This window comes from Helianthus annuus, chromosome 6, assembly GCF_002127325.2.
Source record: "Helianthus annuus cultivar XRQ/B chromosome 6, HanXRQr2.0-SUNRISE, whole genome shotgun sequence".
Classification (NCBI taxonomy): domain Eukaryota; kingdom Viridiplantae; phylum Streptophyta; class Magnoliopsida; order Asterales; family Asteraceae; genus Helianthus; species Helianthus annuus.
In genome coordinates this window covers 92,796,440-92,812,369 of record NC_035438.2, presented here as the reverse complement: position 1 = coordinate 92,812,369, position 15,930 = coordinate 92,796,440, and the positions used below count along the sequence as shown (strand labels likewise).

Sequence of the window (15,930 nt, the reverse complement as noted above, 5' to 3'; positions counted from 1 at the left end):
AGATGAAAACCTTTGAGTTAAAAGTGAAAAATCACCAATTTTTTTTGAAAAACACCCCATGCATGGGGTACAACAACACAATGCAACAATGTGTTGCTAACTTATATTATGGTGTTATTAATCCATGAAGTTCAATTTTTCTATAATAAGTATTAACTCATGGGGAGTCGATGTAAAGGAAAATAAGACATAAATCTGAAACGAAGCTTACCGGAAAAATTGTTGGAATCCACCGGAACTTTAGTTAGGTCGCCGGAGCCCTATATCTCACGAACTCCGTCATCGCAGGTTTGCTTAACATCACCCACCATCCTCTGACCCGGAACTTCAGTTAGGTCTCCTATACCTCCCTCATCTCTTTCTCAGTTTCCCACTCCCTCTAGGTGGTGGTGGTGGTGCGGGTTGGTTTTGGTGGTAGTGGAGATGGGGATTTGGTGGTGGTGGCGGCGGATATGGTGGTGGTGGCTGTCATAGCGGTGGCGGTGGACTTGATGGTGGTGGTGGGGGTTCGTTTGAGAAAGTCAGAAACTGTGAAATTGAGAATGGGAGACAGAGATGTTTATTTATTTAAATATATTATTAAACATGGTAAAATTACAAATATACCCTCGTGTGCCTTGCACATGTCCTAGTTAACTGAAAATTTTAATTAGATTATAGTCAAAGGACGTAGCGTGTAATGAGTTTTACAAATAAAGGATTATAACTGTAATTATTAAAGTTAAATGCTATCCATTGCAATCTGATACAAACATAAAGGACGAAAAGTGTAATTTATCCTTTTTTTTTTTAAGTGTTTTCATTAAAAAAAATCTTCTAAACCTCTTCCTCTCGCGCGTAGATCTCAGGACTCCCCTCTTCTCCCCTCTTTTAACCTCTTCTCATCCTCTTCTTTCAAATCAACACTCGAACCCCAGCACTTGCTCCTCTCAGCCGACCACCACATCTCCCCTCCCCCACCTCCGGTTGCCCGACATCACCTCTCCCGCCTCCACTTCTCTTGTTTTCCGGTTTCTAAACTGACGCTGTTCAGTTATCGTATCCTAAAAACTGGTGGCTGTCGGAGCTATTCCGTTCAAAGTTTCGTCGATTCCGTTATTGAATAGTTTGAAGCGTTACGCCGCCGGAGAATTCGCCGCCAGTAACAAGTTCGTCTTCTCTCTTTCATTATTATTGTTATGGAATTCGAGTTTTGTTCAGTCGATTTTGTTTTGCGACGGTTTGTATTGAGTAGCTAAATGTGTTGGAAATTGCAGAACATATGCTTTAGTTAGTGCTTGTATAGTCCTTATTTTGCCTAATTAATGAGCCTGTGTTGAAAAACCTAGTGGTTAAGTAGTTTCCTGATTGCTTTGATGCATAGCTGTTATGCAGTGGTGATAATCGAGTTTGTTTTGTGGTGGATAATATCGAGTGGCTACATGTGTAGGAAATTGTTGAACATGTGCCTTAGTGCTTGTGTAGTCTTTTTTTTTGTCTGATTATTGAGGTTGTAATGAAAAACCTAGTGGTATAGTAGTTTTTTGATAGCTTTGACGCATAACAGTTATGGTGTACTGATAATGAGCTTTTTAAATTGGTGAAAAGGAAAATTTAAGGAGGAAATAATAGTTTAGGGCTACCTCTTCCGCTACAGATGTAAAAAAAAAAAACAAACAGTCTTCTTCTTGCAGATTGCAGAGGTTTGGTCCACCTCTTCTGCCACAGATGTGGTCTGCATACTGCAGACGTTTTACATCTGAAAAAACAAACAGCACCTAAGTGTTAAGCTTTTATGGACTTAATTTTTAGGCCTAGGCCGCGTATTAACATCTAAACGGACGCCATCGTTAACGTTTATTTATGTTTATCGAAGGGTGCGGCTATATGTACCCCACATTTTACTTTTCATAACCCCTTTCCAAAAAAAAACAATTTAAAACTTTTCAAATTCAACCCCTCTAAAAATTCATTCCACAACTTTTACACTATCAATTCACAATCAACACTCTTTGTTCTTCTAAATTTACAAACACTCAATCTGCAACTTAATTGCTACTGCGCAAGTTAGCAACGACAGAATTTCACTCTTTGCTGTTAAAAAGTCGCCGTTGTGCCGGTACAATCGGAAAAAGTCAGTATCACGAACTGCCGCTAAGATTGACTTATGCAGGGGCCGAACTTTTCGCTCATAGTGTTATATATATAGTTTTCGTATAGAAATTTTTGGGTATATACGTTTTCGACCCCTGGTTCTATAGAAATTTTTGGGTATATATGTTTTCGACCCCCCGTCTTCGTTGTCAAGCTTCGCTACTGGACGTATGAATCATCTGCAATTTCAATTCGGTCGAAAAAGTCCGTATCATGAACCGCGGTCGTTCCGATTGGAAAAAAGTTTGCATCAACTCATCTCTAGTTATGAATATGTTGTAACACAAACAAGTTTAGCTTTGTTTGACAAGATCAAAATAATTAAATTTTTAGACCTGAAATCTATATGGGTGATTTGATTCTTCTCGGAGAATATGGTTGTCATGTTTTAGAATGTACAAATACTAATACTGTAATATTAGTATGTTTTGGAAGAAGCTGTACGTAAACCCTTAACCACATGAATAGTAAATTCTTGTTGCTATTGAGTAAAAGGTCAAAATAATTAAATTTACTTTTAAAATTTCCTTTTATTCAATACTAACAGTAATATTATAAGCCTTTTGCTTAAATATTGAATTAATACTCTATCAATCTTTAATTTGAAAAGTAGACAGTTTGACCTCACAAGTCAAAGCAAGCATGTGCATGTGGTTAAGGGCTTACGTATAGCTTCCATGAGTTGTAATATTTCTGCTTCAGCCAACCATGATCCGAGCTTTGATAGTCCGATTTTAAGTTCTTCGTATGTAATGGATTCGAGTATATTTTCTTGGCAAAATTAACACCAATTGATATCCAAAATTTAAGTTATGGAAAGTGGTTAACTCCTGGACAAATTAGGGATGTTTGCTAATGCAATTTTTGAATAAACTGAAAATACGAACTCCAGGGAGGGAGTGTAAACAGTAAAAATAGGAGAAAAGAGAATACATTTAGCAACACCCAACCCTTATCGAAAGAGGCAACATAATTCGTTGAGATACATAACTATATATAAACGGACGCCTTCGTTAAATTTTTGTTTATGTTTATCGAAAGAGACAACGTAATTCATTAAGACACATAACTATATTATACGGGATCACGAATCTCAATCAATCATCTGTATGATGTTATCAATTCATATTCCTTGGTTCCGGTTTTGACATGACCCTTTGGAATTTCTTCTGTTTTTTTTAAAGATTCAGATCTGGTGTGTTGATTTTGCCAATGGCATTAGTCCTTTTTTTTTGAGAATATTGTTGTGGATCCTAAATTAGGCGTAGATTTCATATTTGTATAACAGTATTAAGCCATTGTTTAGTTACATGGGCTTGATTCTAGTCTTATATGATATGTAATATTCGGTATTGCCCCAGTGTTTTTTTTTCCTGTTTCATATCTGTTTTTTTAAAAGCCCTTCCACAGCAGAAGCATAAACCAGATAGTTTTAAAGAGGGCTTTTACGAATTTCAGGTCAACAATTTCATTTCTACCCTTGTTGCAGTTCAAATTCAGGTGGGATCTAGGGTTTCTGTATCTCGATTCTTCTCCTTCTTACTCTATTATATCTTTTATTTGCCCTATGATTAATCAATTGACCTATTTCTGTTGGGTTTTTCAGTTCAAATGGAGGCTCTCTACTCCAAGCTGTATGATAAGTACACCAAGCTCAAGGTTTCTACTTTCCCCTTTCTAATCTTGATGTGCGAAGAATTGTGTTGATTAACTGCTGTTTGATTACTGTACAGGTAAAGAAAGCTTCTGAGATAGAGCAGCTAAGTTTGGATCAAGAAGAAAAGTTTAAGACCTACGTCTCTGGTATGTCCTTCATTTTTTAAATAATTGTTTTTTGGATGTTAAACTTTGATTATTGATCTCTAACATGGTATACATTATATACACATTTAATATGGTTTAGGGTTTTAATTTACCACCAACATTTTTATTAGTTTTATTACTTATTAGTTGTTATGAAATAGAATATATATAAATCTTTGAGTAAATTGCCATTTTAGTCCCTGAGGTTTGGTCAAAATTGTCATTTTAGTCCAAATAGTTTTTTTTCTCTTCTGGGTCCCTGACTTTTCCATTTTCTTGCTATTTTGATCACATTGCCTAACTCAGTTTAAAAATCTGGTTATAACCAGGGGTATTTTTGGCATAACTGTTGTGTAGTGATAACCAGGGCTAGTTTACAACATAATTTATAAACCTCATAATAATTTAATGCCAAAAATACCCCTGATTATAACCTGTTTTTTAGACTAAGTTAGACAATGTGATCAAAATGGCAAGAAAAATGAAAAGTCCGGGACCCAGAGGAGAAAAAAAAAAAACTATTTGGACTAAAATGGCAATTTGGACAAAAACTCAGGGACTAAAATGGCAATTTACTCAAAGTCTTTTATTTAGGTCAGAGTTACAGCAGTTTTGATTTTGAAGTTGTAATTAAGTTTTTTTGCGCCTGTTGTCTTTTTTTTTGTTTTGTTTTGCTTTGTATAAGAGTCTGTTTTCAGTTCATTTGAGTTATTCATTTGTTTCATTGTTTGTTGGCATTGAACAAAGAAGATCAAATAACTGACTTATTTGACTATGCTGGTATATACAGACGATTCACAGACTCACAGTTACATCTTAAACTTGGTTTAAAAAAGCAAGAAGTGCACCGAGGCGCAAACTGCAACTTTTCAGTGAGAAAATTGCGTCTCAGTTGCGCCTCATGTACAACTCGCGCCTTATTTAGCAAAAAGCGCAGACCCTCGCCTCGAAGCGCGTCTCACAATAATTTATAACTGTGTAATTCTTTTAACTGTTTCATAGATATAAGCTATTGAACTTGCTTCAATGGTGAAGATGACATAAGAACACATTTGGGACGCTGGGTTACTAATAGCACCATAGTTGTTAAAAGCCATCGCCTGTTGCGCCTAGGCCCATTTTCCAGGCGAGGCGAGACAATTGCGCTTTAATCCTTCAGGTGACGGTTCAAGCGCGGATTCCTAGATTCCGGAGAGTTTCCGGCATTCTTTAAATTCCGGCAAGATTCCAACCAGATTTCTACTTTTATCTAAGGAAAACTAACTTTCTACACCAATACGCTAATATTTTAGAACTTTTGGTACTAATTTTAGAACTTTTGGCACTAGATAGATCACATTAAATGTTATATAAAAGCGTTTGTTTATTTTATTTGAAGAATAGTATTATTTTTCTAATATATAATATATTTTTAATATTTTTTCATCGTGCGCTTATATTTTCTCAGGCCCTTGCTTTTTTTGCGCTTTGCGCCTAGGCCCGAGGCGAGGCCTAAGCGCCTTGAGTGCGCCTAGCACCTTTAATAACTATGAATAGCACTATCATAAAGAAATAAAACTTTCTCATGAGCTTTTTGCTGTGATTATTCATGTCCCAGATGCCACTACATAGTCAAAGCCAGGGGCGGTGCTTAGAAGGGCTGTGGCAGGGCCACGGCCCGGGCAAGTTTTTCGGCCGTAGTGCTAATTTTCCGCATTTCGATCGAAATTTTTTATATATACTATGTTTGGCCCGGGCTTGCCCGGGCTTTTTTTAGTGCCCGTGTCTTTCGGCCCTGGCACGTTCAACGGGCAAGATCCGCCACTGGTCAAAGCAGTGCATTAGTCATTTGATCATACACTCGTCTCATTCCTGTCTTTCTATATTGACTTGTATCCTTTTCATCTTTAACTATTTTATTGCATTTCATTTTGTTTATTTGAAACATATAAAGGAACACAAGTAACTGTAAAAAGACATTTCCAGATTTTCTTTGAATCGATTCTTGTAAGTGTTTAACGTGAGTGCAACGTTTTTATCCAATCTGATGCAGCCGCAGATGAACTAATTGGTTATTTAACAAACGAAAAGGACATGCTACACGCACAATTAGGTGAATTGAGACAGGAAATTGCTTCAATCAGGCAAGGACTTTATCTGTGGTACTAGCACCGTAACACTTAATCTCTTGTCAATAAATTAACTAATTCACTCATTCGCAGATCTGCCAAAGATGAAGAGCAACAACAGTATGAAAAGATGCTATTAGAAGCGAACGAGAAAAGTAAGGCATCCTGTTGTGAATTAATTTATTATTAGAAACATATGCCATCTTGATTATATTAAGATAATCATAATCACTTTTTGCAGACAAACAACTCTCGGAAGAAATAGAGAGGCTGCAAAGAAAAGAACTTGATTCCAGCGATATACGATCACCTCGATCTCCACTTTCAAACAGCAACTCAACAAAGAGAAAGCGAATCACGATTCACGAAAATGAAAATGAAGTTGTTGATAAAGATAACCTCATCTCTGGCGTTTTTTATAATGATGCTACCCAGGTACATCTTGTCGTGTATCTCATTCTGTTATTTTAGTAGATGTGGCATTATTAGCTAATATGATTAAAGAAATTATATTTTTTTAATAATGATATAACATCGAAGGTTTTATGTATTTGGGTACCCATTTTCCTCTCTTTTTTAAACTAGTTTTTATAGTTTAGACCACCTGTAGTGGGGGGTTTGGGCGTTTTATTCCCAAAAAACGCCTCCAAACGCCGTATAAACCGCCCCTGGGCGTTGTTGAGCAAAAAGAAAGCCCCAAGCGTTCTTTTTTCCACGCCTTCTTCCTTGTATATGGCCAATAACATTTTTTCTTTGTTTTTATTTTTATTTTTTATTAAATTTTATTAGATTATAATGCCCCACAAGATTTCAAACCCCACTACACCCTTTTTAACATAATGCCCACATGCTGACTGTACTGCCACATGGCGTAAAACACCCAAGGGTCTTCCCCCTCCCACTACACATTCATAATTAAATGCCACCTCTGCTTTTAACTGTTTATTATGCACTGACCATAGTAATGAAAATGTGTAGGCTAAATGCTGTCGTCCAAGGCTTGGCGGCACAGGTATATTCTTATGGATTATAGGTAAATATATTTTTAGGTGCATGATAGTCGACTAATATTAATATGTTGTAGGAGATGCTGCCTCTAGCAACTGCTGCATGTTTCAAGAGCTTGTTGAATGCCTAGTCGATCTCAAGTTTTCAGTTGGAACTTCGAGTGATGATACTATACAAATAACTGCAGTGCATGAATCAAGTGGTAAATATTATCTTGTTAAAACTTAAGAAGATTAAAGCAAAACCTATCATTGGTATATATTAGGGCTGGCAATTTTACACGAATACACGAATACACGACACGAACCTACACGACCTTAACATGTATCGTGTTGACCTTAACAGGTAACAGGTACTAAACAGGTAGACACGAAAATACCTGTTAATTTTCGTGTCTAAACAGGTTAGATACATGTTTACCTGTTAGATACCTGTTAAGACATGTTAAGATTTTAATTTTAATTAAATAAAAAATATACCCCTCATTTAGTCATTTACTCAAATAGTCAAATATAGATGGAAGTATGGAACGACCCTGTCTTCTTTAGTTCAAAAAAAGAAAAAAAGAAACCCTAACTCTCTCAAGTTCAGCCGACATCATACATTCATCCAGATCCAGCGTGCCGGTCATCCACCGCCGCTCATCCGCCGCCTGCATCCACCGTCAGTCATCCACCGCCGCTCCACCACGCCTGCATCCACGCCGGTCATCCACCACGCCTGCATCCACCGTCAGTCATCCACCGCCGCTCATCCACCGTCAGTCATCCGCCGCAATTTAAAGGTAATTTTATATTTCTTTCAGTGAATGCCATTTATATCTGTTTCAGTGTTTGGTTATATCTGAGTTATGCTGTATATATCTGGTTCAGTGTTTGGTTAAACTGTTCGGTTTGTGCTTAGGGTTCTGCAGTGTTTGGTTAAACTGTTCGGTTTGTGCTTAGGGTTCTGCAGTGTTTGGTTAAACTGTTCGGTTTGTGCTTAGGGTTAAACTGTTTGGTTATATCTGAGTTATGCAGTCATTAGGGTTCTGCAGTGTCGAGTGTGTCATTGAAAGGTCTGTGTCGGGTCAGTTTGGTTAAATTGTTCTGTCAGTCTGTCGTCTTTGTTTTTGAGTCGAATATTAGTGGTTCAGGTTTGTGCTTTGCTCTGTTTGGTGTCAATAGTCGAGTCAAGTTCAGTTCAGTAGTTTCAACTGAAGGTCGTTTTGCTTAAACTGTTTCAGTGTTTGGTTTAGTGTTTGGTTCAGTGTTTGGTTAAACTGATACCTGTTTAAACTGTAAATGAGTGAACATAATATCACACTAATAGTATATGTTTGTTTGTATTTGTAGGTTCTAATGAAGTTAATTTGGATGAGCTCACTGAAGATATAATGTCACTTGATATTAGTGGAGAATCAAATGCTTCAAACTCAATGAACACTTCTAAGGTAACCACTCCAAATGCTTCGAGTAGTGTTGCTAAAAAACAATGAACAATCTAAGGTACTTACTCCAAATGTTTAAAGTAATGTTTGATAAATTAAAATTACTCAATTTATGTCCAATTGTCAATGCTAAATATGAGTACAATTATGTGCAGGTTTGAATTGTTGGAATTAAAGATCTAAGAGGAGAACCATGGCAACTTGGAAACTTTGAACTTGTTTTTAATGGATATATTGAATTATTTAAGTCTTTTGTGATTTGCCGTTTATGGATTTTTGTTTTAAACTTGTTAAGTATTCAGTATTTTGTGGATTATTTAAGCTGTTTGTGAACTTTTGGCGAGTTTTGTTTCACTAAACAGGTTCTAAATATGTGATTATTTTAGTGTTAGTTAACAGGTATTAACAGGTAATTTTCGTGTATTTCGTGTCGTGTCGTGTTCGTGTTTGAAAAATAGGACACGAAATCTTATCGTGTCGTGTTCGTGTATAGCCTTTCGTGTATCGTGTCTTATCGTGTCGTGTCTTATCGGGTACGGGTATACACGATATGCCAGCCCTAGTATATATGTCAAAAATGAAAATGATTTATGATGTGATGGGCCAGGGTACACGTTTAGTCTGGGATGGGTGAAGAACAACCGGCCAGGGGAAGAAGAAACGATGATGATCTACCGCGTGTCAACTCTGGGAACGTTTGAGAGAGTAGCACCGGAATGGATGCGGGATGTGATATTATTTAGTAATCGCATGTTGAGAACCTTTTTCACAAGGCTATCGGTCTATTTTCAGTCTTTATGACCTTTGTATTCCAACAAAATAGTGAAGAGTTGGTTTATATGTTGTTCATTGGTGTGTAGCAAAACGTATGTGTATCTGATTTGACGTATATGTTTAGTGAGTAAAATTAGGTTTAATGAAATGAAAATTTTGCTTCATTTTTTTCTGCATTTCAAGATTACACAGGGCAATAACTTTGGACAGTGACTTAACTATAAATTTCACATAAAAAAGCTTGAAATTGTGAATTGATGTCTATCAGATTTGCATGATCCACATTTGAATCCGGTAATTCGGTATGGTTATCAGTTGGTCTAGCTGATGTTGGGAAAACTTAAACGAGGATGTTCCCAACAATAAACTAGAAACTGAAGGGTAAAATTACATAGGGAAATTAATGAGCTCCTGTACTATACGGCTTTTTTGCGTCGCCCTATCTTGCTGGAAGCATATTCAAAATAGATATATAAATTAAAAAATATATAAAATCTATCAAAATGGAAAAAAAGAAAAAGAAAAGAAAAAAAAAAAAAAGAAAAAATGGGTGTTTCTTAGGTTCTCGCGTCCCTGTGCCCAAAAGGATGGGTGAGTTCGGTTTGAGTGTTCATCGATCGGGTGGATCTATATGCTCCGGGGTGGTGAGACGAGGTGTAGCGCAGTCTGGTCAGCGCATCTGTTTTGGGTACAGAGGGCCATAGGTTCGAATCCTGTCACCTTGATGTGAGGCATTCCGTCAGCAAATACTCAAATATGAACATCCATCGACCGTTACCCCTTCCTCTTACTCGTGACTCGTATATGTACTTTCTATAGCAAGCACACGAGACCTATACTCAGCAACTTTGCTTAGAAACCTTTTTCCAGTTTCTTTATGCCCAGGCTTCCTTAGTTTTCTAATCAAATTATCAGTTATCATTCCTACAATCCGGCGAAATTCGGGTATATAAGTGTATCCTTATAGGTATGCAAGCACTAGAACAGGGAAGGACGACGTACTATGATACTTTCTGTTTTGTTGAGCCTTGCTTTGGTCTCTGGTTTGATGGTTGTACGTGCTAAAAATCCGGTATATTCCGTTTTGTTTCCCATCCGAGTCTTTCGCAACACTTCAGGTTTACTTCTTTTGTTAGGTCTCGACTTTTTCGCTATGATCTCTCCCCCCCCCCTGTTTTTTACCCCTAAAAATACATTTGGTAAGGCTATGAGGTGTGGTTGGGCTTTATCATGCCAAGTAGGATCCATGTCATCGCCATGTCAGCAAGAGGGCTTTATCATGCCCCCCATTAATTTGGAGGGTGTTGATGGAGCCCTGTGTAATGATTAACTAATTATTTATTTAAATATTTATTTTTTTAGATTAAATGGCAATTTTAATAACTACAAAATTAAAAATAAAAACATAATTTCATTAAAAAAAACACTACAAAGTCATTAAAAAAACATAACATACTAGAAAAAAAAGGCAACATACTTAAAAAAAAACTACATATACTTTGGCCCGAATTTGTGCCTTACGAGCCTCCAAAATGACTCGGTCCTCCTCTGGTAGATGTGACAGATCCTTTGCGAGAAAGTCCATGTCTCTCGCAATTTGTTTCTCCATTCTCATTTGTTGGTCTTTTTCCCTAATGGAGATTATTTGCTTGAGATCTGCCTGGAACTCGCTAATCTTTGACGGGCCATCTGATTTAGTAGACTTTCCACATGCCATGGCTTTACTTTTATCCCTACCGAGGCAGCTCTTGTGGTTCTTCAAACTCGTCAGCATCCTCGTTTAGATTAATTGCTGTACGAGCATCGGACCCAAATGGTTCGGTGGTGGATGTCGATTTGGACCGTTTGGATCTAGGGCGGGTTGGGTCGAACGGTGGCACAAGATGCCACTTTGGAGATTTGCGAAGAAGCTCCCATGTGGTTACCAACGTAAACATATGCCCATGGTGCATTCTATAGTCGTTGTGGGCTTCTGTCAAGACATCGACGTCGCTCGCACCACTTCTCCTTCGAGTGTTATTGACGAGGTTATTGTATATGTTGTTGAAGTTGCCTTCAGCCTCATAGCACCCCACTTTCCCGAAAAATATTCGGCGGTTCGATACACGCCACGACCCATTGCGGCGAAAAACTTCTCGCGTATACGACCCCAAAATACCTTTATGTCTTGGTCGTCTACTAAAAAATATTATTTACAAAAGCATAAAAAATATTTTTTACAATAGCATAAAAAATTATTTACAAAAGCATAAAAAAATTATTTACCAACAATCTCGTCATCCGACACGTCGAGCCAAGCTTTTGCCAACTCGAACTCTTCCTTAGGCAACCAAAATTCTACCTTCTTGGGGGTACGTTTTTCGGTCTCATCCTTCTTTTTATGGCTTCTTTTTTTTTTATAGAAGAGGATTCGACTTGGGTTTCGGGAACGAATTCGGTTTCGCTTGTGTCTTGGGCGGGTATGTTTGGTGGTGGCATGTTTGGCGGAAAAAAAGGGGGTTGAGAATAATACCTGAAATATGGAGGCATCGGTTGAGTGGCGGGATGAGGAGAAGTTGGTGGCATTGGATAATATCCAACCTCACCCGTACGCGGGTCTCGGCGATAGCGGTCCTCTTGCTCGTTGTTTTGCAAATTTTGCCAAAACGGATTGGTCGGGTCCCATGGGTTGTTGGGAAACATTGTTGGGAAGTTTAAAAAAAAAATGAAGAAAATTGTATAAAAAGTGAGGTAGAAACTGAGAGGAATGATTTAAAAAGTGAGGTAGAAACTGAGAGGAATGATTTAAAAAGTGAGGTAGAAAGTGGGTATTTATAGTGTTAATTTATAAATAAAATAAAAAGTAATTTTTTTTGGAAAATTGGTTTTTAATAAACCAACCTTTGTCCCGTTGGTAAATAATAATCTTACCTACGTAATTGGTATACAATAATCCTACCTATCAACATGTTGGTACTCAATGAACTTCCGTTAATTTTTTTAACTGAAGTTAGTTTTTATGTTTTATTTATTACACAAACAGTCCTTGTAGTTGTAATTTACTAGTTTTAACTATTTTAAAACTAGTAAATTACAGTCCCTTGAGTTTTTTTTTGTTTTATAAAATAGTTAAAACTAGTAAATTACAACTACAGGGACTTTTTGTGTAATAAATAAAACTTAAAAATTAACTTCAGTTAAAAAAAATTAACGGAAGTTCATTGAGTACCAACATGTTGATAGGTATGATTATTGTATACCAATTACGTAGGTAAGATTATTATTTACCAACGAGACAAAGGTTGGTTTATTAAAAACCAATTTTCCTTTTTTTTTTTTTAATGACCGTTTTCAACGGTCCAAAACATAAATGCTCCCCGGTCCTTGTGCGTTGCCGCTCGTTACCATCTTGGCGATGGTTTAATAGCGCCCCGGCATAGCGCTGGGGTGTGGATCGATGGCGGGGGTGGGGCGCTATAGGTGGCCAGCTGGGTTGGGTGGCGCCCCCACACCCTCCAGCCTAATAATATTACTACTTTTATTGTAATATAATTCATTGTTATTGTGGTTGGTTCTTAGGAAAACAATTTAACAAACTCACATATAGCTGACATACTTTTTATAAGTTAACTAAACCAACCAACGACCATTTCAAAACCATTAAGGGGCTTTACAACTGAACTGTAACTTCATACTTCCAAAGGGGACTTCATATTCATATCTTGAGTGACTTGGAATATTGGACCAGTAGACTAAACAAAGTGAACCCATCAGAAATTATAAATTTGTAAACAAAAACGCCGACTCAGAATGGACACGAGTAGAGAAAAATGCAACAAGGCCTGACCTGTTTATTAATTTACTGAAATCTTTTTGACCATTTGCTTATTTTTTAGTAAAGTCTTTTGACCCATTTGCTCCCCAACATTCAACTGATTAACCAACAGAATTATAATCAGAACACTTTTAGTAAAATTTAGATGAGTTAATTGCCAAAATCGCCCCTGAGGTTTGGGCACATTTGCCATTTTCGTCCAAAATGACACTTTTGTACCATTTTGCCCCCCACGTTTGTAACTTTTTATCATTTTCATCCAAACCACTAACTTAGTTTATTTTTTCTGTTAAGTTGAATAATATTTGGATGAAACTGACAAATATAAACCACAGGGGCGATTTTGGCAATTTACTCAAACTATTTTTAATTTCTTTTATTTAATTAATTTTATCACATATATAATAAAAAAGAATATACATACAATTTTTTTATTATTATATTATAAAATTTATAATTATGTATGTAACTACTTACGGGTAGTATGGTGTTGCTCACATAAGGTTTAAATGTAAATATGTATGAAGATGGAGAAAGTTTGCAGAAGTTGATTCGAATGAAAAAATGGGTGTACTGTATTCAATAAACAAAAAACAATAAATAGCCATACATCATACATATGTGAGAATATTAAAAAAAAACTACTCTACCTAAAAACTAGGACATGAGAAACAAGTCAGACGATTCACAACCCAATAAACTTGGTACTAGCAAGTCTTCCACAAACTCTAAATAACATGTGATTAAATACAGCTCCTGACCCGCTACCCCTGACCTGTTGACGTGACGTGAAAACGAATCGATTAACCCAACAAATAGGTCATGCACCAGTGTCTTAAGTCAGTTAAAAAAACAGCCGGTTCACAACCTAAAAATTAGAGTCATCTGTTTTAAACAAGGTTAATGATTCAATGCATATCAATTTAGCCTGTGTACATATTTGTTTTATCCAAATCATTCGTGTTAATTCGATCACTTAGTACGTGTGTTTGTTTGATCCCCTCTAATAGCCTTACAATTGGTATCAGAGCGGTGACAACTTTTTGGGAAGAGCAATACAAGTGAAATGTAACAACGAAAGTAAAAATGAAAGACGTGTATGAAAGATTTTCGTCAAAAAATCTGGACGTCTCACAATCTCTCTTCCATCTCTCCTCTCTCTTCCACCTAGAACCGGACAGTAATTTGGGATGGCAATGAAGATGCTCTAAAGTAATTCCCGATTTTTTGTCACCGGATATGAAAATTTATAAAAAAAATATGTGACAAAACTATTATTTTTTTCATAAAAAATTGCATGTATATTCTTTTTTATTATATACTAGGTCAAAACCCCGTGTATTACACGGGTTGCATAAATATAATTTTATATAATAAATAATAAAAGATATAATTTTAAATAAACTCGTATATTACACGTGTTGAATAAAATATAATGTCATATGTTAATACAAACAATAATCAAGATTTATCTTTTAAAAATGAACATTGATGTACTATTTACTTATTATAAATTTATCTTTTAAAAATGATCTTTAATGTACTATTTACTTATTATAACATTTTATTTTGTTAAACGTGTATTCTTAACTATTTTTTTGTTTAAAATTATTATTATTTATTATTATTTAATATGATCATAATAAAAACAAATGTTTATCCTTATCTAAATATTTATTCTTATCTAATATTTTTGTTTAAAATTATTATTATTATTATTATTATTAATTAATATGAGAGATAAATAGGAAAATAAGGTGAGAAAGCACCAGTAAGTGACACGTGTCCAAAAAAGATTTTCATTTATTAGTATAGGAAGATGTGGCAAAATTAACTAAATAAAAGAAATTAAAAAGAGTTTGACTAAATTGCCAAAATCGTCCCTGTGGTTTATATTTGCCAGTTTCATCCAAATTTAATTCAACTTAACAGAAAAAATAAACTAAGTTAGTGGTTTGGATGAAAATGGCAAAAAGTTACAAACGTGGGGGGCAAAATGGTACAAAAGTGTCATTTTGGACGGAAATGGCAAATGTGCTCAAACCTCAGGGACGATTTTGGCAATTAACTCAATTTAGATTAAATCTTGATTTTAATAAACTCCAAATGTTAAAGTGGTATAACCTGTATTTTTTTTATTTTTTTTGGCAGCTATTCACTTTCGATTTTGACTTCAAAGAAAAGTGGTGGCTGGAAACCATGAGGGCAACAACTGCAGAACTAGGTATGAATGAAGAATTTTTTTTGGCATCTTATTATTTAAATAAATAGTATGTATTAATTAATTTATGAATCTTTGTATTTTGTATATAACGATTTGTTCAACTGTTGTTTCAGTTTGACTTTGAAAGTTAACTAACCTAAAGAGTTATTATTTCCTATATATAAATTTTTAAGCAAATTCAGCACGGATATTTCAATTGTGGTCACAAAAGGCAGCCCGTATGGTTGATGCAGACTCCACAATCTCCATGGTCTTGATTGTATTTAACGATGCCCTCCAACCATTTAGGGTATCTTGAAAGCAGTTACCGTAATCTTCTTAAAGTTTTAACATAATTCATTCCAACCAATTTCTAAATTGTCTTAACAATTAGACTTTATGAACACCAAGTGACACAAGAGGGATAATTATCAATAGTATTGGCGAGTGCCGAGTGATAAACAACAAACAAAACAATGACTTCGATATTTGATTTAAGATATTGTTTTATAAATTAAAAATCCTCAATTGTCAATTCTTAGAAGGAAAACTTAACGAAGTATGTTAAAGTTGTTAACATAATTATTACATTGAAAATAAGACTCCGCCAACTAATCCAGAAGGTCTTTAATTTTCATCCAGATACAGATAAACAAAT

The 15,930-nt window shown here is 35.7% G+C and overlaps 1 protein-coding gene and 1 non-coding gene across 13 annotated transcripts; both read left to right on the top strand.

Moving 5' to 3' along the window:
* The first annotated feature begins 829 nt into the window (after positions 1-829).
* On the top strand, positions 830-9,319 carry LOC110937263. 12 transcript variants are annotated; one of them, XR_002590675.2, is made up of 12 exons: positions 830-1,148; positions 3,623-3,633; positions 3,740-3,792; positions 3,867-3,936; positions 5,969-6,059; positions 6,138-6,199; positions 6,286-6,479; positions 7,023-7,056; positions 7,129-7,254; positions 7,559-7,836; positions 8,387-8,539; positions 8,637-8,824. XR_002590675.2 is itself a non-coding variant. In XM_022179656.2 (12 exons), the coding sequence occupies exons 3-12, from the start codon at positions 3,745-3,747 to the stop codon at positions 8,640-8,642; spliced, it is 900 nt and encodes a 299-aa protein (XP_022035348.1). In that variant the 5' UTR covers positions 830-1,148; positions 3,592-3,633; positions 3,740-3,744; the 3' UTR covers positions 8,643-8,824. The 12 variants fall into 12 exon arrangements, 3 of the variants coding, with proteins under 3 accessions (XP_022035348.1, XP_022035347.1, XP_022035349.1); XR_004860889.1 differs by having other exon boundaries at positions 3,592-3,633; positions 7,644-7,836; positions 8,387-8,484; XR_002590670.2 differs by having other exon boundaries at positions 3,592-3,633; positions 8,387-8,484.
* Positions 9,320-9,905: 586 nt separating this feature from the next.
* On the top strand, positions 9,906-9,980 carry TRNAP-UGG. The gene has a single exon. It is a non-coding gene; the product is annotated as a tRNA-Pro (tRNA).
* Positions 9,981-15,930: the final 5,950 nt, after the last annotated feature.

Bases quoted from the DNA above. Each gene is read 5' to 3' on its own strand.
- LOC110937263 (XM_022179655.2), top strand. From the start codon at position 3,745: ATGGAGGCTCTCTACTCCAAGCTGTATGATAAGTACACCAAGCTCAAG. The intron at 6,060-6,137 runs GCAAGGACTTTA...ACTCATTCGCAG, and splicing joins CAGGAAATTGCTTCAATCAG to ATCTGCCAAAGATGAAGAGC. The intron at 6,200-6,285 runs GTAAGGCATCCT...CACTTTTTGCAG, and splicing joins ATTAGAAGCGAACGAGAAAA to ACAAACAACTCTCGGAAGAA.